Source organism: Lactuca saligna, chromosome 5 (assembly GCF_052625555.1).
Source record: "Lactuca saligna cultivar CGN05327 chromosome 5, ASM5262555v1, whole genome shotgun sequence".
Lineage (NCBI taxonomy): Eukaryota > Viridiplantae > Streptophyta > Magnoliopsida > Asterales > Asteraceae > Lactuca > Lactuca saligna.
The window spans coordinates 71,407,846-71,432,359 of NC_136421.1; the positions used below are offsets into that span (position 1 = coordinate 71,407,846).

Consider the following 24,514-nt stretch of genomic DNA (forward strand, 5'->3'; position numbering starts at 1 on the left):
CGGACTTCGGTCCGATGCAGGGGGCAAGGCCCTAGTTAGTCCGGACTTCGGTCCGATGCAGGGGACAAGGTCCCAGTCAGTTTTCGGACTTCGGTCTGATGCAGGGGGCAAGGCCCCAGTTAGACCGGACCTCGGTCTGTGTAACGCCCGGGTTTTCAGGGCTAAGCATTTTTGTCAATGTAATAGTCTAGGTCAACTATTGTAACTCTTTTTGAAGTAATAAATATGAAATATTTGAGTATTATGTGAATTATGTGTGTTTATGTGTTTATTATTTAATTATAAATGTATAATTAATAAAGAATAAAAATGAGCGTCAAAATTAAAGTGTGAGATAATCCCGATATCTCTACATAAAGTTGTAGAATATGTCTCAAGGTTTCCGTGCATATAAAGAATGCCGAAATCCGAGCTATAAAGAAGAAGTTATGGCCCGCCGAAGTTTTACGACAAAACCGGCACGACACCGGGAAACGTAAATAGTGAATTTACGATAGAAGACTTTTTAGCCTTAGCAATCTAAACAAAAGTCGTAGAATATGTTAAACTAAGAACATCGATAAAAAGAACGCCCAAATCTGACTTCGTATGAAGAAGTTATGATTTTTCTAAGATTCGGCTTAGCAGTGCACGGCCTGAAACTCGAATTTTAGTTCAAGCAGTTTTTGGCTTACGCAACATAAATGAGAGTTGAAGATCTCATTAATAGGAAATCAACGGTAAAAAGACAGACAAAAACAGAGTCCGTATGTAGAAGTTATTAATTTTACGCAGACGTTTAACAGTATAATCTCCTTGTACTGTTAAATTTAAGATCGGTCGAGAATTAGCTGACGGTGTCAAAATGAAAGTTGTAGATCTTATTATTACCTACGCGTGGATATAAAGAACGTCAAAAACGGAGGTCGTATGTGAAAGTTACGGATTTTAGAAGTCGGAAGTGTGCTGTGCGAAAATGGGTGATGTGGCACAATCTTGGCCATTGCTTTCTCCCCAAGGCTTGCCACCAGATGGTGACATGTGGCACCAAGTTCAGCCACATTTCACCCTATAAATACCACCTCTCCCACCCTCATTTTCTTCACACCTTTCCCATTCTTTCTTCTCTTTACTCTCTCTCTCTCTCTAGAACCTCTCTCTAGCCCCGAAATCCCCCGAAAAGCCTAGGGAACCTCCCTAGCACGAGGCGGAAGCCCCGGAGTGCTCGAAGGCTCTGAGAAGAAGAGCTTTTCGGCTCGGGAACGCTGCTCCAAGCAAAGCCCGGTTTTCTATAAAACCCGCTGTAAGTGAGCTACGCCTACGCTATTTTTAATATAACTTTTATTTAATTATAGTAACGTTATTAGGAACTTATAATAAATACTTGAGCTATTATTATGGGTTATATAAGTATTTTTTTGACGCTTATATAATAATAATAATAGCTAGACTATTAATTAGTCTCGACGAATAATAAACTAAACTCTAGTGGTAATAATACTAGGTTTCGTCGAAGAAAAATTCTTTTTAAGAAGCGAAGCGCTGTCTGAGTTCGGAATCACCACCTTTTCCAGTGAGTGCATAGTTACCTTCAACTTACACATAGATATGAAGTATTTTATATAAATTACGTGCTATGTGTGCATATTATCTGAATACTTGCTATCTATGCTAGATGAACGTTGTTATACATGTTTTCAATGATTTAAACTGTATATGTATTTTATATCTACGAAAATGTTGGGGTAAAACATGGGTAGATGTAATAGGTGATGTGTGATAAAATGATGAGAGGCCTCGATGTTGTTGTTGTTGATCCAGTCATCTAGCGGAGTATAGATGACGACCACGGACTCTTCTAGACAGTCCAGTGGAACACTAGCAGGCTCGCAACCTGTAGGTGTTGTGAACGATGTGTTCACCGGTGTACTCCATCCCCCACATGGTTGCCTATTAGGACATTTATTGCTGAGGAATCCCCTTAGCAGTAGTGTCCGTCCCGATGATAATCCTTAGGCTAGGTCCCTTATGATAGGTGTTTAGGGACGTAAAGTGAGGATAACGGGAACGGGTAATCGGGTTATTGTTGATTGATGAAATTAATAAACTTATTTATTGTGGGTTGAAAACCCTATGTGCTCACCAGGCTCCCAAGCCTGACCCACTCAGTTTTATGCATTACAGGTAGTGGCGCATGAGCATAGGTGTGATGTTTTGGACGAGGGATTACGGATATAGGCCTGTAGATATGAAATAATGTAGTAAGGCTTATATTGTACTGTTTATACTTTTGATCTGTACGAACATGACATCCCGAGTCTTTTAATGAAATACATTTCTATGGAAATGCTTTTGATAAATCTTTATCATATTATTGTTTTGTGACAAATTCCGCAACCCTTTTATTAAAAGATAACTCTGATTTTGAAATAAAGTATAAACAAAACCGGTCTTTTCTGGCCGTGATTTTGGGGATGTCACAGTCTGATGCAGTGGGCAAGGCCCAGTATGTGCTTTATATGTTATTGTATGGTGTGTGGTAGTTTGGGGGAACTCACTAAGCTTCGTGCTTACGGTTTTCAGTTTTGGTTTCAGGTACTTCCGGTAGCAGAGGGAAGAGCTCGGGGTGATCGCATGGCACACACCATAGATTAGACAACCTGGGAATGTTTACTCTGATAATGAATATGTGTTTTAAAAACTTATACTTATATTATGTTTTGGAATGATGACTTCGCTTAAGTAATGTTTTATTAAAAGAAATTTGTGGTCTTAAATTTTGGGTCGTTACAAGTTGGTATCAGAGCCTTGGTTTGAGGGATTCGGATACTTCGAGTGTGTCTGAACTCAAACTAAGGAAATGGTAAAAGGTTTTCAAAAGAAAGACATTTTTCGAAAAGAATTTTTGAGAAAAGAAAGAGTTTTTTTTTTTTGAAAAAAAAAACGAAAAGACAGTTTTGTAAAAAGAGAGTTTTGAGAAAGAAAACGGTTTTAGAAAAGTAAAAAGAATTCAGAAAGGAAAGAACTTTGAAAAGGGAAAGGAGGCATGGTGCATGTAATCAACCGAGCTCAAGTAAGTACTCCCAAATTACCCATGCAAGTTTATGTGATGATTATCAGTTTCAGTAGAACAACATGTTAGATTATGACTGAGGATCTAGGGATGATGCCTTATGTGCCTATTATACGTGCTTTTGATCTGCATGATAGTGCTGAATAGATAGTAGTAGGATAGCCTGTTTAGGTTATGCCTGAGTTTATGAGTTATGTTGCATGCTAGTTCGGATTCTTGTTATGTGGATATGATTGCTTGAGTATGTTATGCTTATATTTTCCCTTTTGTCTAAATGCTGCTTGCTTTGTGCATTGTGGGATTCTGAGTGATGGGAGTTAGCCATTAGGTGGATACGGTACATCACATGTGATCAGGGTTGAATAATCTCAGAGTGTTAGGTTTGGTCCTACTGCGCAGCTCTTGTTTGAGTCCAACCGTTGTAGGAATGAGTCCTCTACTTGAAGGATTATCTGAGCCTCATCACATGTGATGATATCCAGGTGATGGCTAATTGGCATCACAAGGAGACCTTCAGCAGCTGAGGGGTGGTTGGGTTGAGTCAGAGGTTTCCTTAGGGTAAGCCTAGGATGGGGTAGTGCTGGGAGTAGTAGTAGTAGTAGAAAAGGGACCTGGTGGAGTCAAAACAGTTCTTGAGGAAAGTACGGATAGATGTGGAAGGTAGTATGGACCCGTACTACTGAAAGCAGAGGATCCGTACTCGATTCAGGAAAGGCCGAGACAAGACCGGGAACCTGGTAGTGAGTATGTTTGGTCTCACAGCAGTGAGGAGTATTCTGATAATGGTTATGTTATATGTTTCAGTATGGTGACATTGCGAGAGAGACCAACGGGCGGATCAGGCGCCGGAGAGGGATCAGGTTCGGGTTCAGGGGCCGAGCAGCTTATGACATCCCCAAAATCTCGGCCAGAAAAGACTGATTTTCATTTATGCTTTTAAATATTTTCAGAGTAAATCCTTTTGATTTGAAAGGGTTGCGGAATTTGTTCCCAAAAACAAAACATGATAAAACAATGTTTACCAAAGCATTTCATAAAAGAAATGTATTTTTCATTATATAATCAAAACTCGGGGTGTCATGTTCCGATATAGACCAACAAGCATAAACGAATACATTACAAGTCATATAACAAATATAAACATATGCAGACTTGCAAACAAAACAACTTGATGGTTCGTCCATCTCATGCCCTTGTGCCACTTCCTGTAATACAAATAAAACTGAGTGGGTCAGGCTTGGGAGCCTGGTGAGCATATAGGGTTTTCAACCCACAATAAATAATTAAATTAATTATTATCAACCAACAATAACCCAGTTACCCATTCCCGTTATTCTCACTTTACGTCCCTAAAATAACTAACACAAGGGACCTAATCTAAGAATATTTTCATCGGGGTGACAACACATGCTGCGGGGTTTCCTCAGCAATATAAGTCAAATAAGGCAACCATGAGGGGGATGGAATACAGCGAATGAACATCCAGTTCATTAACACCTACAGGTTATGAGCCTGCTAGCGTTCCACATGACTATCTAGAAAAGTCCGTGGTCGTCATCTAAATTCCGCTAGATGACTGGATCAAACAACAATGAGGCCTCTCATCTGTTTATTACACACCAACTATCAACCCATGTTCTACCCAACATATTAGTAGATAAAAACATACATTTTTATACATATTTTCAAAACCTGTATAGCATGCTTGATCAATACATTTTCCATATAACAGATGAGGCACACACACATAACACGTATTTCGTATAGAAATAATCAGATCTGTAAGATAGAAGAAAGTGAATATACATTCACACACATAACAACAAAATATACACATAACACGTATCTCGTATAAAATACTTCATAGTTATACGTTATGAGAAAGTAACAATGCATTCACACGTATAAACGACAATAAACTTAATACCCTCGAACCATACTTGTATTATTATTGCGTTTATGAAAGGTAGTATACACTCACTTGATCAGAAGATGATCGGACAGCACTACGACTTGCAGAAGTAGTAATCCACAGCAGATCTGGAAGATCTCCACAAAAATCGAACTTCTCGCGGGCAGAGCTTCGGCTCGGAAACCGCACTTCTCGGGATCTTCGGGATCTCGGGACTCGCTTCGGGACTCGGGAATATTACCGGAGCTTCGGGATGGCTTCGGGGGTAAAACTGCAGAGCTTCGGCACAAAAACGAGAGGAAATTAGCAATTTGGCCGGCTGCCCTCGCATCCTATTTATAGGAGGCTGGGAGCCTCTCGTACGCGGGGCGTACTGGTGCGAGAAACGTCATCGCTTACGTCATCCGAAGCCACTTGCTGCGATGTCGACACTTTCGGAGTACGCGGGGTGTACTCACTTACGCCGCGCGTAAGTCGGATCGGATCGATGACTCACCTTCGGATAAGGCTTCCGAATTTTGATTTAAAAATAAATACAAATTATTTAATAAACTTCGGAAATTCATATCTTCTTCATACGAACTCCGTTTTCGACGTTCTTTATATCCACGGAAAGGTGAGACTACGCTCTACAACTTTTGTTTAGACTCCGTCGGCAAATTTTGAATTTATTTTTATCATTTATTTTTAATAGGCCGGGACAGAAATTTTCGTTATAAATTCATAACTTCTTCGTTTGACGTCCGTTCTCGCCTAACTTTTTATCGCTTTGATACTAACAACGAGATCTTCGATTCTCGTTTAGATCACTAAGGCTAAATATCGCTTTAACGTAAATTTCACTTTTTACGTTATTCAGCGTTGTCGGTTCTGTCGCGAAACTTCGACAGGTCATAACTTCCTCGTTATAACTCGGATTTCGGCATTCTTTATATCTTTGGAAACCTTGTTTCAACTACTACAACATTATCTAAAGATATCAAGTTTATTTTACAATTAAATTTTGACGTTTATTTTTATTCTTAATTAATTAAACCACATAATTAAGCAATTAAGCACAAAACACATAATACTCAAATAATACACTTATATTATTTCAAAACGGGTTACAAAGGTTAACCTAGACCATTACATTGATAAAAATGGCAAGCCCAGAAACACAAGCGTTACAATTCTCTCCACCTTAGAATGATTCCGTCCCCGGAATCACACATCAACAAACAAATGCGGATAGCGACTCCTCATGTCACTCTCCTTCTCCCAGGTGAGATTCGGCCCATTCGTGTGTTTCCATCGGACAAGCACTAACTCGACCATCTTGTGTCGCAACTTCTTAGTCTTTCAGTCAATGATTGCCTCTGGTTCTTCAATCAACCTTTTGTTCTCATCAATTCTCAACTCAGAAATTGGAATTATATCGGGAACTTCTCCCGTGAACTTTCTCAAATAACACACATGAAAAGTGTTGTGAATTCCATTCAGTTCTTCGGGTAATTCGAGCTTGTAAGCTTGGTTCCCAATCCTCAGAAGAACTTTAAACGGTCCAATAAACCTTGGACTCAACTTTCCCCTTTTACCAAATCTTATAAGTCCCTTCCACGGCGAGACTTTAAGCAAAACCGAATCCCCAACTTCAAAAGTCATCGGTCTTCGCTTCTTGTCAGCATAGCTCTTTTGACGATCCTGAGCTGCTAACATTCTTTCCCTAATTATTTTCAACTTTTCAGCAGTTTGATGAACCATCTCCGGTCCCATAAACTGCTTTTCCCCAGCCTCAAGCCAACAAGACGGCGTACGACACTTTTGTCCATACAAAGCTTGGTAAGGTGCCATCTTAATGCTCGAGTGAAAACTATTATTATAGGAAAATTCTACCAAAGGTAAATGTTCATCCCAATTACCTAGGAATTCCAAGGTACATGCTCTCAGCATATCTTCAAGTGTTTGTATCGTTCTTTCACTCTGACCATCAGTCTGCGGATGGTAAGTTGTACTTAAACATAACTTGGTACCCATTTCCTCTTGTAGACTTTTCCAAAACCTTGAGGTGAAACGACTATCACGATCCGACACAATTGTTAGCGGAACACCGTGAAGTCTCACAATTTCCTTCACATAAGAATTCGCAAGCTTTTCCATAGACCATTTCTCCCTGGCTGCTATGAAATGTGCACTCTTAGTGAATCGATCAACGACCACCCAAATCATGTCGTGACCATTCTTTGTTCTGGGTAGTTTAGTGACAAAATCCATAGCAATGTCTTCCCACTTACCCATAGGCACAGGTAAAAGTTCTAAACTCCCATACGGTTTCTGATGTTGTGTCTTGACTCTCGCACAAGTCACACACTCGGCCACATACTTTGCAACATCAAGCTTCATCGTCGGCCACCAGTAGTAGAGTTTCAGGTCCCTATACATTTTAGTGCTACCGGGATGAATCGAATACATGGTCTTGTGAGCTTCTTCCATCAGAAGATCTCTAATTCCTCCTGACTTAGGTACCCAAATACGATCTTGGAATACTTTCAGTCCATGACCGTTTGTACCAAACACCAACGTTTTAACCAAACGTTCCTCCTTTCAGTCATTTTTCTCAGAAGCTTCCTCTTGAGCTTTCTTTATACTTTCCACAATGATCGAGACAACTTCAATTCTCAACGCTCTTGGCCTTTTCCTTTCAAGATTGACTTTCCGACTGAGAGCATCAGCAACAACATTAGCCTTACCGGGGTGGTAAAGTATCTCACAGTCGTAGTCCTTGAGTAATTCAAGCCAGCGTCGTTGCCTCATATTCAATTCCTTCTGATTAAAGAGATATTGGAGACTCTTATGATCAGTGAAAAGTTTGCACTTTGTGCCATAGAGGTAATGCCTCCATATTTTCAGAGCGAAAACTACCGCTGCCAACTCCAAATCATGAGTCGGGTAATTCTTTTCATGCTCCTTCAGCTGTCGAGGCGCATATGCTATCACCTTTTCTCTTTGGGTCAAAACATAACCCAATCCAACACCAGACGCATCGCTATAAACAGCGAAGTCTTCAACTCCATCGGGTAGAGAAAGTACCGGTGCCTCGCATAGCTTCTTCTTTAACTTCTCGAATGCTTCTTTATGCTTCTCACTCCAAGCATAAGTAGCTCCTTTGTGGGTCAAAGCTGTCAACGGACTAGCAATCGAAGAAAAGCCTTGGATAAACCTTCGGTAATATCCGGCTAATCCTAAAAAGCTTCGGATCTCCGTGGGACTTTTCGGTTGTTCCCACTTCATTACAGCTTCAATCTTTGCTGGATCAACCATTATCCCTTCTTGGTTGACCACGTGACCCAAGAATTGGACTTCTCGAATCCAAAAATCACATTTGGAGAACTTAGCATAAAACTTCTCCTTCTTCAAAACTTCTAACACTTCTCGCAAGTGTCTGCCATGCTCCTCCTGGCTTTTTGAGTAAATCAGAATGTCGTCGATGAACACTATCACGGATTTATCAAGGAACGGGTTACAAACCCTATTCATTAAATCCATGAATGCTGCCGGAGCATTGGTTAGTCCAAACGACATAACCAAGAACTCGTAGTGTCCATATCTAGTTCCGAACGCAGTCTTCTCTATATCCTACTCTCTTACTTTCAGCTGATGATATCCTGACCTAAGATCGATCTTCGAGAAATAGCTCGAACCTTGCAATTGATCAAACAGGTCATCAATCCTTGGCAACGGATATCTATTCTTTATTGTTGCCTTGTTCAGCTCTCTGTAATCGATGCACATTCTCATACTTCCATCTTTCTTTTTCACGAATAACACCGGAGCTCCCCAGGGTGATGAACTAGGTCCAATGAAACCTTTGTCCAACAACTCTTGAAGTTGCACTCAGCTCCTTCATCTCCGTCGATGCTAATCGATAAGGTGCTTTTGCTATTGGCGTGGTTCCTGGTAACAAGTCTATTCTGAACTCTACTTGTCTATCAGGTGGTAATCCAGGAAGATCTTCGGGAAATACTTCCGGATAATCACACACCACAGGAATACTCTGCATCACCTTCTTCTCCTTCTTAGCATCAATCACGAATGCTAAATATGATGTACATCCCTTGGTCAAACACTTTCTGGCTTTCATTAGGGAAATGATTCCAGAATTCACTCGGCGTTTGTCCCCATACACCATAAACGATTCCTTTCCAGGCGGGTTTACTTTAACAATCTTCTTCTTGCATAAAATTTCGGCATCATTGGCACTGAGCCAATCCATTCCCAACACGATGTCGAAACCATTAAGTTCGATAGGCAATAATTCCTCGCAGAACTTATTCCCATTCAAGTCGATTAAGATGTTTTTCATACGATGGCTAACAGGTACAAACTTGCCACTAGCAACTTCGACTAATAAGGCATTATTTAGTCTATCAACAGGCAAAGCTAGTTTTCTACCAAATTCATGCGATATAAAGGAGTAGTTGGCTCCATAATCAAATAAAATTTGGGCAGGCAAATTGTTAACGAGAAAGGTACCTGAAGCGACATCAGCTTCATCCTTAGCAGCTTCCAGTGTCATCTGGAATGCTCTCGCCTTCGGCTTTGGTGGAATGTTGGGCTTAGCTGCCTCCTTCTTCTTCGGACAGTCTTTCAAAATGTGCCCCTCTTCATTACAACCAAAACACATCCTTTTGTTGTTCGGACATTCATTGGCAAAATGTCCAACCTTTCCACACTTGTAGCAGGTTACATCCTCGCTACATTTCCCAAAGTGTTTTTTCTTACACTTATCACACCACTTCGTTTCTCCCCCTTTTCCCCCACCAAACCTTTTCGAATCAGATTTCGAAAATTTACTTTTCTTACCGGAACCAGATGTTCCCTCAAACTTCCTCTTCTCACCAACCTCAACCTTGTTGGTGGTTCTCCCCTTGATCATGTTCTCAACAGACTTGGCAGCCCAGATAGCTGCCTCTAGAGTAAGTGCCTGACGTACTGGCACTTCGTACTCCCATGGAAGTCCCTTCGCATACCGGTCCACCTTCATCATCTCATCTGGAACGATACGCAAGGAAAACTCCATCTTATCGGTGAAGTTATTGGTGTATTCATCAACTGACATACTGCCCTTAGTCAATGTCAGGAACTTGTTCTCCAACTCCAACAGATTTTGAGCCGAGCAGAACTTGCGCTTAAACTGCACCAAGAACTCTGCCCATGACAATTGCAGTGGCTCATTAGGGCTCAAAGTCTTCCCTAGAGTGTTCCACCAACGAACGGCTCCACCTCGGAATTGACGCACGGCATAGATGGTTTGCAACTTACCTCTGCAGCCACACGTCATGAAGGCTAGCTCCATTTCGGATATCCAATCCATAACCCCAATCGGATCCTCCTTTCCATTGAAGGTCGATGGTTTGCAAGTTAGAAAGTCCTTGTACTTGCATCCCATTCCATTATTCCTTCCATCACGGTTGTCTTGTCTAACTATCGGTGGGTTGGCTTGACCAACAGATCCACTGAAGTTTCCACCTTCCGAGTGCCCTTCATTTAATTCAGGCTCTTCCACACGAATCGACAGTTCTTCACGATTTTGTTGAAGCAACCGTCTAGTTTCCTCCATCTGACGATCCAACATCGTCTGAATCATCAATTGCACACCAGCCATGGTTATTGGCTCAGGTGCTGCTGCTACAACAGGTCTTTGTTCAATCACTGGTGGTTGATTCCTGTTTTCATCAGCATTTCCAACTCCACTTCTTGTTCTCACCATTTTGATCTACACACCGAATAAGGTGAAATTAGATCCTTATTCACGATAGATATTCAAGTCATCCTTATGACTCCGAAACGTTTACATGCTAGTTCTAATATCGTAGACGTACGCTTAGAATCCTACACACATAAAGTTTCTAGATCCGGTCGGCAACAGACCATAGATCCGAACAAATAATATCATATATGGCAACATATAACATTTAGCACATAAAGCATTTTAGGCAACTTTCCTAAAATAAACTAGTGCTTGTGTCTAAAACATAACAGACACACATCTCAAAATTCCACTTAGCATTCTAAGTTTAAGTCTAGAAATCCTACAAATTCCTAGTTCGCTTAAACTAATGCTCTGATACCAACTGTGACATCCCCAAAATCTCGGCCAGAAAAGACCGATTTTCATTTATGCTTTTAAATATTTTCAGAGTAAATCCTTTTGATTTGAAAGGGTTGCGGAATTTGTTCCCAAAAACAAAACATGATAAAACAATGTTTACCAAAGCATTTCATAAAAGAAATGTATTTTTCATTATATAATCAAAATTCGGGGTGTCATGTTCCGATATAGACCAACAAGCATAAACGAATACATTACAAGTCATATAACAAATATAAACATATGCAGACTTGCAAACAAAACAACTTGATGGTTCGTCCATCTCATGCCCTTGCGCCACTTCCTGTAATACAAATAAAACTGAGTGGGTCAGGCTTGGGAGCCTGGTGAGCATATAGGGTTTTCAACCCACAATAAATAATTAAATTAATTATTATCAACCAACAATAACCCAGTTACCCATTCCCGTTATTCTCACTTTACGTCCCTAAAATAACTAACACAAGGGACCTAATCTAAGAATATTTTCATCGGGGTGACAACACATGCTGCGGGGTTTCCTCAGCAATATAAGTCAAATAAGGCAACCATGAGGGGGATGGAATACAGCGAATGAACATCCAGTTCATTAACACCTACAGGTTATGAGCCTGCTAGCGTTCCACATGACTATCTAGAAAAGTCCGTGGTCGTCATCTAAATTCCGCTAGATGACTGGATCAAACAACAACGAGGCCTCTCATCTATTTATTACACACCAACTATCAACCCATGTTCTACCCAACATATTAGTAGATAAAAACATACATTTTTATACATATTTTCAAAACCTGTATAGCATGCTTGATCAATACATTTTCCATATAACAGATGAGGCACACACACATAACACGTATTTCGTATAGAAATAATCAGATCTGTAAGATAGAAGAAAGTGAATATACATTCACACACATAACAACAAAATATACACATAACACGTATCTCGTATAAAATACTTCATAGTTATACGTTATGAGAAAGTAACAACGCATTCACACGTATAAACGACAATAAACTTAATACCCTCGAACCATACTTGTATTATTATTGCGTTTATGAAAGGTAGTATACACTCACTTGATCAGAAGATGATCGGACAGCACTACGACTTGCAGAAGTAGTAATCCACAGCAGATCTGGAAGATCTCCACAAAAATCGAACTTCTCGCGGGCAGAGCTTCGGCTCGGAAACCGCACTTCTCAGGATCTTCGGGATCTCGGGACTCGCTTCGGGACTCGGGAATATTACCGGGGCTTCGGGGGTAAATCTGCAGAGCTTCGGCACAAAAACGAGAGGAAATTAGCAATTTGGCCGGCTGCCCTCGCATCCTATTTATAGGAGGCTGGGAGCCTCTCGTACGCGGGGAGTACTGGTGCGAGAAACGTCATCGCTTACATCATCCGAAGCCACTTGCTGCGATGTCGACACTTTCGGAGTACGCGGGGCGTACTCACTTACGCGGCGCGTAAGTCGGATCGGATCGATGACTCGCCTTCGGATAAGGCTTCCGAATTTTGATTTAAAAATAAATACAAATTATTTAATAAACTTCGGAAATTCATATCTTCTTCATATGAACTCCGTTTTCGACGTTCTTTATATCCACGGAAAGGTGAGACTACGTTCTACAACTTTTGTTTAGACTCCGTCGGCAAATTTTGAATTTATTTTTATTATTTATTTTTAATAAGTCGGGATAGAAATTTTCGTTATAAATTAATAACTTCTTCGTTTGACGTCCGTTCTCGCCTAACTTTTTATCGCTTTGATACTAACAACGAGATCTTCGATTCTCGTTTAGATCACTAAGGCTAAATATCGCTTTAACGTAAATTTCACTTTTTACGTTATTCAGCGTTGCCGGTTCTGTCGCGAAACTTCGACAGGTCATAACTTCCTCGTTATAACTCGGATTTCGGCATTCTTTATATCTTTGGAAACCTTGTTTCAACTACTACAACATTATCTAAAGATATCAAGTTTATTTTACACTTAAATTTTGACGCTTATTTTTATTCTTAATTAACCAAACCACATAATTAAGCAATTAAGCACAAAACACATAATACTCAAATAATACACTTATATTATTTCAAAACGGGTTACAAAGGTTAACCTAGACCATTACATTGATAAAAATGGCAAGCCCAGAAACACAGGCGTTACACAGCTCGAGGAGCGGATGAGAGAGTTGATATCAGCCGAGGTTATGCGCAGTATTCTAGCTCAGACTCCTGTGATCTTTGGCACGGTTAAGGAGGGTATATTGGACATTTTGGATGAGAGGCTGGGAGCCTTCCGTACTGAGATGATGGCTTTGTTGGGAGCGCGTACCTTGACATTTCGGGAGTTCAGGGCTTGCGGGGCACCAGATTATCATAGGGCTAGGGACCTCATCGCTAGCAGCAGATGGTTGGCTGATGTTGCCAACGCATTCCGTATGAGCCGGTGTCCTGATGAGGATAAGGTCAGACTCGCTTCCTGTCTTCTGAAGGACAGAGCGAGGGATTGGTGGGAAGAGATTGGTCATGCATTGGGTGATGATTCCGCGTTGGACGCGATGACTTGGAGTGACTTCTCAGCTAGGTTCAGGGTGGAGTTTTCGCCGATTATTGAGGTGCAACAGTTGGCTCGAGAGTTTCAGGATTTAACGCAGACCACTGAGACTGTGGCGGAGATCACCGCCAAGTTCAGGGAGAGGGCCCTTCTTGTTCCGGAGTATGTCGTGGATAAGGAGATGAAGAAGGCCCGATATCACGAGATGCTGAGGGATGACATCAGGGAGTTCGTGAGCAGGTCCGGTTGTAAGACGCTGGAAGATATGATTTCTCGGGCCAGGGAAAGGGAAATTGATTTGGAGCAGATCCGAAAGAGGAAGTCGGATGAGGTTCATGTAGCCAAAAATGGCCTCAACAAAGCACAAATGGCTAGGGTTTCAATGAGAAGTGTTTTGGGGAGCATAAGGGACAATATGGCCATCATAACATTGCTTAAATAAGGTGCAAACCCTCGGATTAGGGTTTTTGTCCGAACAGCACCTACTCGCCGAGTCCGGGTCCCGACTCGCCGAGTCCATCACTTAAGTCCCGCGTCTTATCCCGCTTGTACTCGGTGAGTTGGTCCTTCAACTCGCCGAGTCCAATGCCAAAAATGCAAATATTTTAAGAGTTAATTACAAAGAATATGTACCAAGAACCAGGTGCTACATATGAACTCACCTGTACTGAGTAACTCGAATGAAAGATCGATATAGGATTGTAGGGTGCCAATTGGAGTCTTGAGCACAAACGAATCCTATTAGCATATAATTATACATATATGAATACATTTAGTGTATATAACCACTAATAGTGATAGGGACACGCCTTAGGGATATAAAAACACTTAGAATTAAGTGTTACTAACGCATATGGTTGCACATAAGGAGTGTATGGCCCTATATTGGAGTGTAAGGCCACAAAAGTCTTGAGCACAAACGAATCCTATTAGCATATAACCCACAAGTACAGTGAAGATACTCACCTTGACCGGTAAACGGATAGATCTCACACACGAGCTGTTGGTGCTAAGGTCTCTCCCACTAAACATATATAAAAACCAAACCTAATTAGCAATTAAGGTAATATCCCACTTAAAATGTATGAAAGCCAAAGTTAAACCCCATTTAGGAAAAAGATCATTTTGCCCTTTCAAGTCCTGAACCCCTCATAGTTGACCAAAGGTTAAACTGAGCAAAAAGTCAATGGTCAACACCCAGTTGACTTACGCTATGCATAATCAAACTACACCATGTGTAGCGATACGCCATGCGTAGTGAGAGTTCACCCTGTGTACTTCACTATTAATCCATTTCCATTTTTAGCTCTTAATCCATAAAGACCAACCATCCATTGCTCAGATCTGGTCCTATAAAACAATTAGAGTGATAAAGTTCCTAATTGTTAGGAAGTAAAGTGGATAACTAGCAAAACTATAAGGACACAAGACACAATATTTACGTGGCTCGGTCAAGGTGACCAATATCCACGAGCAGGAAGGGAATATTCTTTATTTCAGAGCTCTCAAACAGAGGTTACAAGTACAATTACACAGAGATTCGCCTATCACCCTAGAATTCAAAATAAAAAATAACCTAACATGCATCCCTATTTATACTTGAGGGATCAGACCTAAAACCCTAATGGGCCAAGCACATTGGCCCATGAAATGTGTCAACCAATCATAATCTGTCATGCAGCATCTTCTGGAACATTCTTCCATGTCATACAATCCATGAGTACCAACAATGCACATGATGGATCACCTTGTGTCATAGTGGAGCATCATGATGTACAAGTGGTACATAATGAGCAATAATGGCTCAACATCCATCATAGTGGCACAAAATGGTTTAATCCTTGAGCAATACCAACTTCTGAGCATCCTTGAACAATCTTGAGCTTCATAGAGCACTTCATAACATACCTGGCTCACAAGGGTTTTACAGAGATAATGGATCAAATTCTTTCAATGAGGGAAACGAGGGGGCACCAATATTTAGGGATTAGTTATGCAAAGAAAAACAAGTTGACAATAAGTGAAGTAAAGAATAGGAAATGACGAAAATACTCATCATGTGTCTCGCACATGGAGAGAGTTAACGTGAGTTTTGGATGTTTGTTAAGTGGATGGGCCAATTCAGCATGATAGTTTCGATTTTGGACGATTTGTGCGCGAAAAAAAAAGAAATGGCCCGAAACTACACTTTTTGATAAAGTATATGGACCAATTTTGCAATTTACTCTTAAAAAATTAAGGGTTTTTATGTGAATTATCCCATGGTAAATTGTTAACGCACCTTTCTCTTTCTTTTGTTCCGTTCCCTGCTAAACTCCAGTGCAGTAACAGCAGAGAGAGGGAGATCAAAGATGCATTCCTTCGGTTACAGAGCCAATGCTCTGCTAACATTTTCCCTTACGATTCTAGCTCTAATGGCTGCCATGGCCTCTTTTTCAGACAATTTCAACTCCCCTTCCCCAACTGCACATGTTCAGGTTTCTCTTTCTCCCCCCATTAATTGTTGTTTTCACTAGATCACTATCGGCAATTATCGACTAATCAACTTCGAGTTATCGATTTTTAGGTTTTGAACGTAAATCGATTCCAGAATAGACCCAACGGAGACGACGAGGTAATTAATTCTTCATGTTTTTGCCTAAAAAAAAGGAAAAAGTAGTTGCTCTGTTGAATTTTAGGGTTTATTGATTTCGAAAGAGAATTGAACCGTCGATTTTCCTTTTGGAAAATTGATGATGTTTTTGTGCCGAAGAACTACGATCTAATATCTATGAGGAGTTTGTAATCCGATTCCATGCTCTTGATGCAATCAAATTACTTATCATCTCGATTTTTTAGGGTTTTTAAGTTTAGTTTAATTAACAATTATATGTCTTCTGTTTATGCAGATTGGCATGACACTAAGCATATCTGCAGACCTACAATCATTGTTTACATGGAACACCAAGCAGGTTGGTTGCAATTTATTAACTATTATTGTTTCTCATTCTCTTACTTTCTTCCACTCTTCATACTGATAAACAAAGTCTCACATTCTGTGGCTCTATTCTTGCTTTCTAAATTGTATATAAACAGCGTCAAAATAGCCAATGTGGCAATATAGATGTACATTGAAATGAAGAATAAACCAACATGTCTGGAAGAAGAATGCCATGTTGACAGTTGACCTTTTTCTTATCTGATTTTCAGGTGTTTGTATTTTTAGCTGCTGAATATGGAACTCCAAAAAATGCCATGAATCAGGCGAGAGAATCTTCTTTAATATTGTACACATTGGTTTAGATAAAACATGGTGATTTTAAGTGATGATGATAAGGGCAATTATGTCTTTTTCCTGATTTACAGGTGTCATTGTGGGATGGAATCATACAATTAAAAGAAGATGCAAAATTCTCTACGAAAGTTAAGAATAAGTACAGGTTCATTGATCAGGTAATCAACTACTTTTATTTCTTCATATTACTACAATGCCATCAAAAAATACAAAGCATTTTTCACATGATAGGTTTTTCAAAGTATAAATAAGAAAAAAAGTTGAAAGTACAATATGCTATAATTGGATATATTTTGTAATATATTTTTGTTTTTTTTTTTTTTAATTTAGGGAAGCAATCTTCGAGGAAGGGATATTAACTTGACTTTACACTGGCATATTATGCCAAAGACAGGGAAGATGTTTGCTGACAAGTTGGTAGTAACCGGTTTTCAGTTGCCACATTCATACAGATGACACCAACAAGATTGTATTTAATTGTTTCTTTATATTATTTACTAAAACTAGTTATTCAGTTATTGGAACATTATATTAGATATTGGACTAAATCTTTTCTTCGGTATATACTCATGGTATAACAAATATACGTATGCATCCTTGAGAAAATGGAAAAAGAAATATCGGATTAGGTGTAGTTTTCACTAAGAACATTAAGTGAAAAGTAAACAATTAATCTATAAGGTAAAAAATTAGCATCAGGGCACAAGTATATTGAATATCAAAATGTATAAATCTGCAATACTTTGTCTTTCATTACTTTTATCTACTTAATCAATGAACATTGCTTCTGTATTGGAGATTAAAACCAAGTTGTTTGTTTTATACATGAATCATATAGATAATATTTTAAACATTCAGTATTAATATATCCCGATTAAATGCCTCTCCATTTGTTTCATCCGACATCTAAATAATTACAAAATAAAAATAATTTTTTTTTACTGATTATCCTTAATTCCAACATCAGTTTTAGTTCCTTCTTTCTGATCTTCATATCTTCAAACTGATGAAGAGCAAGATATGAAGTAGAAAACCGAACCACAAACATGAAATCTACTGTGTCAAAATTGGTCAAACGCATGATTACACAACACAATATATCTCAAAGAAACCAAAATCAAAAATGTTTCAAAGTTGCATATAACATGTTTTCAAATAACTTTTCTACTCATCTTGAATCAAATATGGTAGCACTTCCACCAACAAAAGTATAAAACAAACAAAAAATAGCCACCAAATCCTCTCGATAGCTTATCCAACAAATCAAATCCCAAAAACACACCCCAACTGTGGTTAGTTAGCTTGAGAAATCAGGATATCCGATTTTTCAAATTTTGCCATAAAAAAACCCCTAAATGTACAATATCCGATTTTTCCATTTTTTAGGGTTAAAAAAAAAGGACATTACAATTCTTGTAAATGATTGAACTCTTGACAATTAGCTCCAATTTGATTGAGGGCTAACAAAAGCTTTGGCACAATTTTTGCTAACATGAGCTTGAACCCAACAGAATTAGCATTCGGAATACTGGTTTCACATACAGAGGCATCTTCAGAAAGAGAGCCAATTAAATAGCCTTTCATGTACGCATCACACGCCTTGAGAATATAATACCCACGCTCTCTAAAATGCTCCCTCACAAGATCTTCAAAATCCTAAAAAAAAAAAAAAGAAGATTAATTAAAATTTTACTAAAACTGTGAATTTACTCTTAATTTACCTTTGGGGGTCTTCTGATGAGATACATGATTGTTTTGCAGTTCAATAAGAAGGTATTCTCATTATATGACAAAGAATTCTTCTCTCCTTCTGGAGTCCCAACTTGTTTATCATATCCAGCTTCATTAAAATAGGGTTTGGAATTAAGCACAAGGCCTTGTAGTGAAACCAGAACTTGAAGAATGCTGGAAGATTTTGGATCCCAAACTTCGTTTCCTTTTCCACTCCATGTATTTAACAGGCTAAGACACACTTTTCCTTCCTCATATAAATTAGGGTTTATCCTCCATCCTCCTGAATGATAATATGCTGACTGTACATCATTCATCATTCATTATTAATATAAGTCCAAAAAAAAAACAATACATCAGTAGACAGTTAACAGTTGACAGTTGACAGTTGACAGCTGACAGTAGAAGGTTGGTTACCGGAGGAACATCGGGGTATTCAGGGGGGAGATGAAAGTCAAAAAAGAAGAGGCCATCTTGATAAGGTGTTCCATATGCTCCAACTACTACAGCTCTCAATAAATCCATTCTATTTTCATAACATCTGACGTAAATTCCATCTGTTTAGAAAAAAAAAAAATAACAATAATAATGATTATTATTTCAGGCTATATTAGTGGTTTTTTGTGTTTATTGGTACGGAAAACTGAAGGGGGAAATTTGGAAATTACTTGGTAAGTTGTTTTGAAGGATATTCCAATCTTGTTGGACTTTCTTCAGCCATTTTCTTCCGGTGATATTCTGCGAACATATGTAAATATAATGTATAGGGTTTAGGGTTTAGGATATTTGAAATGGTATTTGATTATAGTTAAAGAGCTTCTATATACAAATAAAAAATAAACTAAGGATAAATTTAGAACCCGAATAAGTTGTGACAACAATCATGTTTTTTTGGTAATTTTTAATCATAAAATTGTACTTCATTATAAATAATGATTTTTTTCCAAAAAGATTTACGTAAATACAGATTAATTATACTTTTTATTATATTCTTAAAAAAAATAACAAAATGGAAGAATGGCCAATTCCATTCCATCGAGCAAAACAAACAATTTTCTTTTTTCGACAAAATTACATAAATAGTCCCTTTGGTTTACAAAAACTCAAAGTTCAGTCCCTAGCTTTTATTTTGATAAAGATGGTCCATGTGGTTTCAATTTCTTGCATGGTCGGCCCCTGACTAATGTAAAATGACTTTTATACCCCTTTTAATATTTTTTTTATAACTTTTTCACTAACTTTAGTTAAAAAAGAACATTGTAAAAAAAAAAGATATTAAAAAGGGTATAAAAGTCATTTCACATGGCCACATGGGTCAAGAACCGAACACACAATAATTTAAAACCACAATGACCATCTGTATCAGAGAAAAAAAAAAGTTAGGGACCGAACCAGTGACTTTCTGAAAAACACAGGGACCATTTGTGTAATTATGTCTTTTTTTCATTTTCAATAAAATGAACAGTTCCATTAAACTCACCTGTCCATTGACACCAAGATAATAATGATCAAGAGGATCTTTAACAATATCAAATCCTTTAAAGCTGGAATTTCCATTCCCCCCCTCACTTGATTTACCAGAATCATCAATATTTAATCGCTGAGCTGGCGAACCTAATAAAAACTTTTCCTCCACATCAGCATGTTCATGTTCATGCTCCTCACTACCAGAAGCCAATCTTTCAAGGGTATTATCAGTAGAGCTGGATTTTCGTGAACTAGACACATCATCATTTTTATCTTCCCTATGTAATGTTACATTATCACCCCCTGAATTATCTGTAATGTTTCTTTGACCCCTAGAAAAAATTCCACTTGCTAACCTTGTCATGAACCCAAGGGCAGCTAAGGGTATAGAAAGCGCACCATTTGTCTGAATGCTTTCAGCTGTTTGCTCATCTGTATCCTCTGACCCATTTTGCATCCCAAGATCCTGAACAATATAAAAACATTTTAAATCACTTTATTTGTAAAATTATGAATGACATGAAGACAATTATAATTTATAAATAGAAATAGAAATAGAAAAGAACCTCTAATGCCTTTTGAAGATTTTCCATATCATTATCTTCACCCTCCATTGTTTCCCAACTTGCTGCATCATCACTTACTTCACTTCCACCACCAGCTGAGTCATCATCATCATCACGACCTACTACATATATTGCTTGTGGGCCCACCTGATATCACCAAACAACCATATCAATGAAAAAAACAAGAAGGGTAGTCATGTCTTTTTACAAGAAATATGATTCAACATACCATTGAAACCATCCCATCAGCCCAAGTAACTTCAATATCACCATTTCTAAGCCCTGTAATGTTTCCAACCCAAGAAAGATCCGAAAAATCTCCTTTGACTTCACTCCCATCGGTCAACCCTGCCACGTCAGCAGATGGTAACCTCACAACCACATCCCCATAACAATAATCATAATCTTGATGCCCTTCAAGCTCATACACACTCACAACTTCCTCTTTATCAAATTCCTTAAAATCTTCTGCTCTTGCAACCGATTTCAACCACCTTACACATGCTGTTCTTTCTTTTGCATTCACACTTTTCACAACTCCAACACGACTAACTTCATCATCATGATCATCATCATCATCATCATCATTCCCATCACTAGGTTTTTCCACAACATATTGTTCAGAAACAAATTCATGATCTCCAGGGTTTTCAATTGGAATCAAGGAAGTGGAATCCAATCCGTGTTTTGTACTCCCGTCTTGCCAAAGTACATCAACTCGTGTTTTCGTGTTCACAATTTGAAGGGCTTTTTCGTAATTCTCCTCTTTTTTCTTACACCTTTTATCCCTCTTCACCATAACTTTTCTTACCTTTTTCCTATGTAAAGGCCAAGATTCATGAGTCCCAGAACTCGAACCTTTTGAAACAGGCAATGAACCACTACAAGAACTAGATTCTGTCGAAGGATTGGAATTGGTGATTCCGATTCCGATTCCGGTGTTTTCTTGCACTTCGGAATCACTCTCGGACTTCTCTTGACCTTGTAATCTACCTTTTACAGAGTCTTTTGGTGATGGAAGAAGACACCAATCACCAAGTTCCCAATTTGCATGTGAAAAACATGCCAATAACTTTAAGTTTTTAGGGTTTTGTTCTTCAGAAGGTGTGATTGAAGAATCCGGGCCATAACCCGCGGATGCGATCCAATAAACAAAAACGGATCCAGCGGTCACATTTGTTACAGTTCCTTCCAATCTTGAAGCTTTCCATAACCCAGACACCCATCTTGAATTCTTGAAAACAGATGAAGAACTCGCTTTGACTCTTTGACCAGGGTAATATGGGTAATGTGCATCTTCTAGAAGATTCTTGCCAACGGGTTTTAACCTTAAAGGATCAGCTTTCATAACTTTACAAACTGATCCATCATCAAACATGACTGTGACATTATCAAGAACATCATCGATTCTGCCCAACCATGGGCCAAAAATTACATAATCGCCCACTTGAAAATCCCTTACACGTTTCAGATTCTTTGAAGAGACATCATTTATGACACACCCATCAATGGTTGACAAGTCAACGGATATATTGACATCAATAACAACACCCACTTGCCCAGTTGGATCAGAAGCAGAAGCAACATAATCTCCATGTAAAAAACCTCTGTCAATGACTATCACATCATTTTGACTATGGGTTGACTCTGACTCATCCATCCATAAAACCCTAACATGGTCTGCTGGAAGTGGGGTGTTTTCTTCTTCTTCTTCTTCTTCATCATCATTATCAGTATTATTTCCAGTGATGTTTTCATGTAAATCTTCTTTGGGGCCCACCACTTCATTGTCTTCATCTTCGTCTTCATCATCACTACTGCTATCTGAATCAGAATCACCTGCAACTTCTGTCACTACACCTGTCTTTCCATCAGTTTTGCTCTTTACAACATCTTGTCTGTAGATATATACCCCTGGACGCCTTCCATTCTCTTCTATCTTGACCATGGAACCTTCGTTTGGATCATGATCATGATCATGATCATGACCATGATCCGCATCACAATCCAGCTTGGATTCCATCTAAAAGTAAAAAAGAAAAAGGACATATAAACTGAAGTTATGTTCATATATTTGTCAATAACAATCAACTTATTACCCTAGATTGAGAATTTGGGGGTGTTTGAATGTGCATTATAACAGTAATCAGTTTTGAATGTTGGGGTGAAAGTTTGTGATTCCCACTTTCTCATTATCTAATCAGCGCTGGTGAAGCAGATTTGAGTCGATTGATTATCTTGTTAGTAGATTCTAATTCTGTAAGTCACAATAATCACTTTCACTAAGCAAATCGATACACCCCCTGTATTCCTAACATTTACTAGCACAAAAAACATAAAACAAAAAAACATTGAGATAACTTTCTCTTTATTGCCCTTGAAGCTTCATCAAACAAGTCATAGATAGGTAGGGCATATCTGAATTAACATTCAAGCGATTGTTAAAGGAGAACCTCAATTTGAAAAAGAATTAGTTCGTTACTAGAATGGTGGAAATAACGAGGGTTTCAATAAAGTTTGTTGAAAAGATGGATTAAAGCAAATGCAGCAATTTATGAGCTAAACTTTTGAAAACAAAAGAAACAAATCAAGAGTGCGGCTCAGAACAATTACCTTTGATTCGGATGTGAGATGAATATCAGATTTGGGGGTGATAACAGATAATTTCAGATTGTGAATCCTACAATACTAATGAGGGAAGTGGGGAATGAATAAACAAACAACGAAAAACAGCTCAAAAATCCACGAGATGAAGTCGGTCGTTGAATCGGCGAAACGAGGAATCAGCTGAAATTAATCCCACGTTTATTGACGAACAAAAAACTTTAGAAAAAAAATTGGTATAAAATGGAGGAAAACATCAATGGACGAATCGTGTACGCTAATGAACATCAGGAAGCAATCTATCCCCTTGAAAGCAACGAATCTTTTGACGAAGTTTGAAAGGGGTAATGAAATCAAAAAATCTGTACCTCTAAAGACGGAACTATTTGGTATTGATTCCACGTTGATTGCACGATTGTGAAGAACAAGTAATGAAAACTTTTGTATAAAGACCAGAAGTCGAAGGAGCTGAAGAAATACGGTGAAGGTATATAGACTCATGTGTATCAACAACGCAAGACTTATATTTAGCCTTTTCATTAGATTTTAATAAATTTGATTAAAGTTTGAGTTTGTAGAATAATAATTTATTAGATAGATTACAACCACATTAAACGCATAAGAATATATAAATGGGGATAGATAATATATAGAGGGTATTTGGGAGTTTTTTTTAACTAGAAAAGTGTTTTTAGATGAAAGTGTTTATTTGTTTATAGTGGTGGTAAAAAGAGTTTTTTAAAAAATGTTTGGATAAGTTTTTACAGTGAAAAAGCCAATAAGTCAATAAGTTAAAAAGTGTTTGGTTTAAAAAGTGTTTTTTAAAGTTATTTTGGCTGAAAAACCATAAGCAATTTCAAAAAGCCATGTTTTCCATGTTTATTAAAAAATGTTTATTGAAGCTTATAGAAAAACCATTCTGAAAAATGTTTTTGAGTTTGTCAAACACTTTTTTTGACTTATTAGCTTTTCAAAAAGCCAATAAGCAAATAAGCACTTTTCAAACACAATCTCAAACACCCCCAAATTATAAAAAAGAAAATTATGGTTAATAGTATTATTGATATGTGTAGAAAATATATGAAATCGATAAATATCTATAATCATTGAATTGAAAGATCTATTTATAGACAACTTTTTATGTTAAAACGAAGGGGATGTATTAATGGATTAAAATGAATTTATCAGTTGGAAGTAATCATAATCCATCAAATCCTT

The 24,514-nt window shown here is 38.3% G+C and overlaps 2 protein-coding genes across 5 annotated transcripts; one reads left to right on the forward strand and one right to left on the reverse strand.

Annotated features, from left to right (window-relative positions):
- Window positions 1-15,922: 15,922 nt before the first annotated feature.
- LOC144997060 (signal peptidase complex subunit 3B-like) lies at window positions 15,923-17,490 on the forward strand. The gene is made up of 6 exons (XM_078956880.1): window positions 15,923-16,131; window positions 16,221-16,268; window positions 16,543-16,605; window positions 16,844-16,897; window positions 17,000-17,086; window positions 17,259-17,490. Exons 1-6 carry the CDS (start codon window positions 16,006-16,008, stop codon window positions 17,382-17,384), a joined length of 504 nt encoding a protein of 167 aa, XP_078813006.1. The 5' UTR covers window positions 15,923-16,005; the 3' UTR covers window positions 17,385-17,490.
- A 584-nt stretch (window positions 17,491-18,074) lies between these two features.
- UBC23 (ubiquitin-conjugating enzyme 23) lies at window positions 18,075-23,811 on the reverse strand. 4 transcript variants are annotated; one of them, XM_078995493.1, is made up of 9 exons: window positions 22,792-22,931; window positions 20,922-22,715; window positions 20,693-20,839; window positions 20,483-20,592; window positions 20,140-20,404; window positions 19,328-19,397; window positions 19,077-19,216; window positions 18,650-18,961; window positions 18,075-18,584 (listed from the first exon to the last, which is right to left on the reverse strand). In XM_078995493.1, exons 1-9 carry the CDS (start codon window positions 22,825-22,827, stop codon window positions 18,333-18,335), a joined length of 3,126 nt encoding a protein of 1,041 aa, XP_078851619.1. In that variant the 5' UTR covers window positions 22,828-22,931; the 3' UTR covers window positions 18,075-18,332. The 4 variants fall into 4 exon arrangements, with proteins under 4 accessions (XP_078851619.1, XP_078851616.1, XP_078851617.1 ...); XM_078995490.1 differs by lacking the exon at window positions 22,792-22,931 and adding an exon at window positions 23,665-23,811 and having other exon boundaries at window positions 20,140-20,592; XM_078995491.1 differs by lacking the exon at window positions 22,792-22,931 and adding an exon at window positions 23,306-23,479 and having other exon boundaries at window positions 20,140-20,592.
- Window positions 23,812-24,514: the final 703 nt, after the last annotated feature.

What these genes read in the sequence shown, in the direction of transcription:
- LOC144997060 (XM_078956880.1), top strand. Translation starts at nt 16,006, where the DNA reads ATGCATTCCTTCGGTTACAGAGCCAATGCTCTGCTAACATTTTCCCTT. An exon ending in CCCCAACTGCACATGTTCAG is followed by an intron (nt 16,132 to 16,220) that starts GTTTCTCTTTCT and finishes ATCGATTTTTAG; the next exon opens with GTTTTGAACGTAAATCGATT. An exon ending in GACCCAACGGAGACGACGAG is followed by an intron (nt 16,269 to 16,542) that starts GTAATTAATTCT and finishes CTGTTTATGCAG; the next exon opens with ATTGGCATGACACTAAGCAT.
- UBC23 (XM_078995489.1), bottom strand. Translation starts at nt 22,827, where the DNA reads ATGCACATTCAAACACCCCCAAATTCTCAATCTAGG. An exon ending in CCCCAAATTCTCAATCTAGG is followed by an intron (nt 22,716 to 22,791) that starts GTAATAAGTTGA and finishes TTTTACTTTTAG; the next exon opens with ATGGAATCCAAGCTGGATTG. An exon ending in AATACCCCGATGTTCCTCCG is followed by an intron (nt 18,962 to 19,076) that starts GTAACCAACCTT and finishes AATGATGTACAG; the next exon opens with TCAGCATATTATCATTCAGG.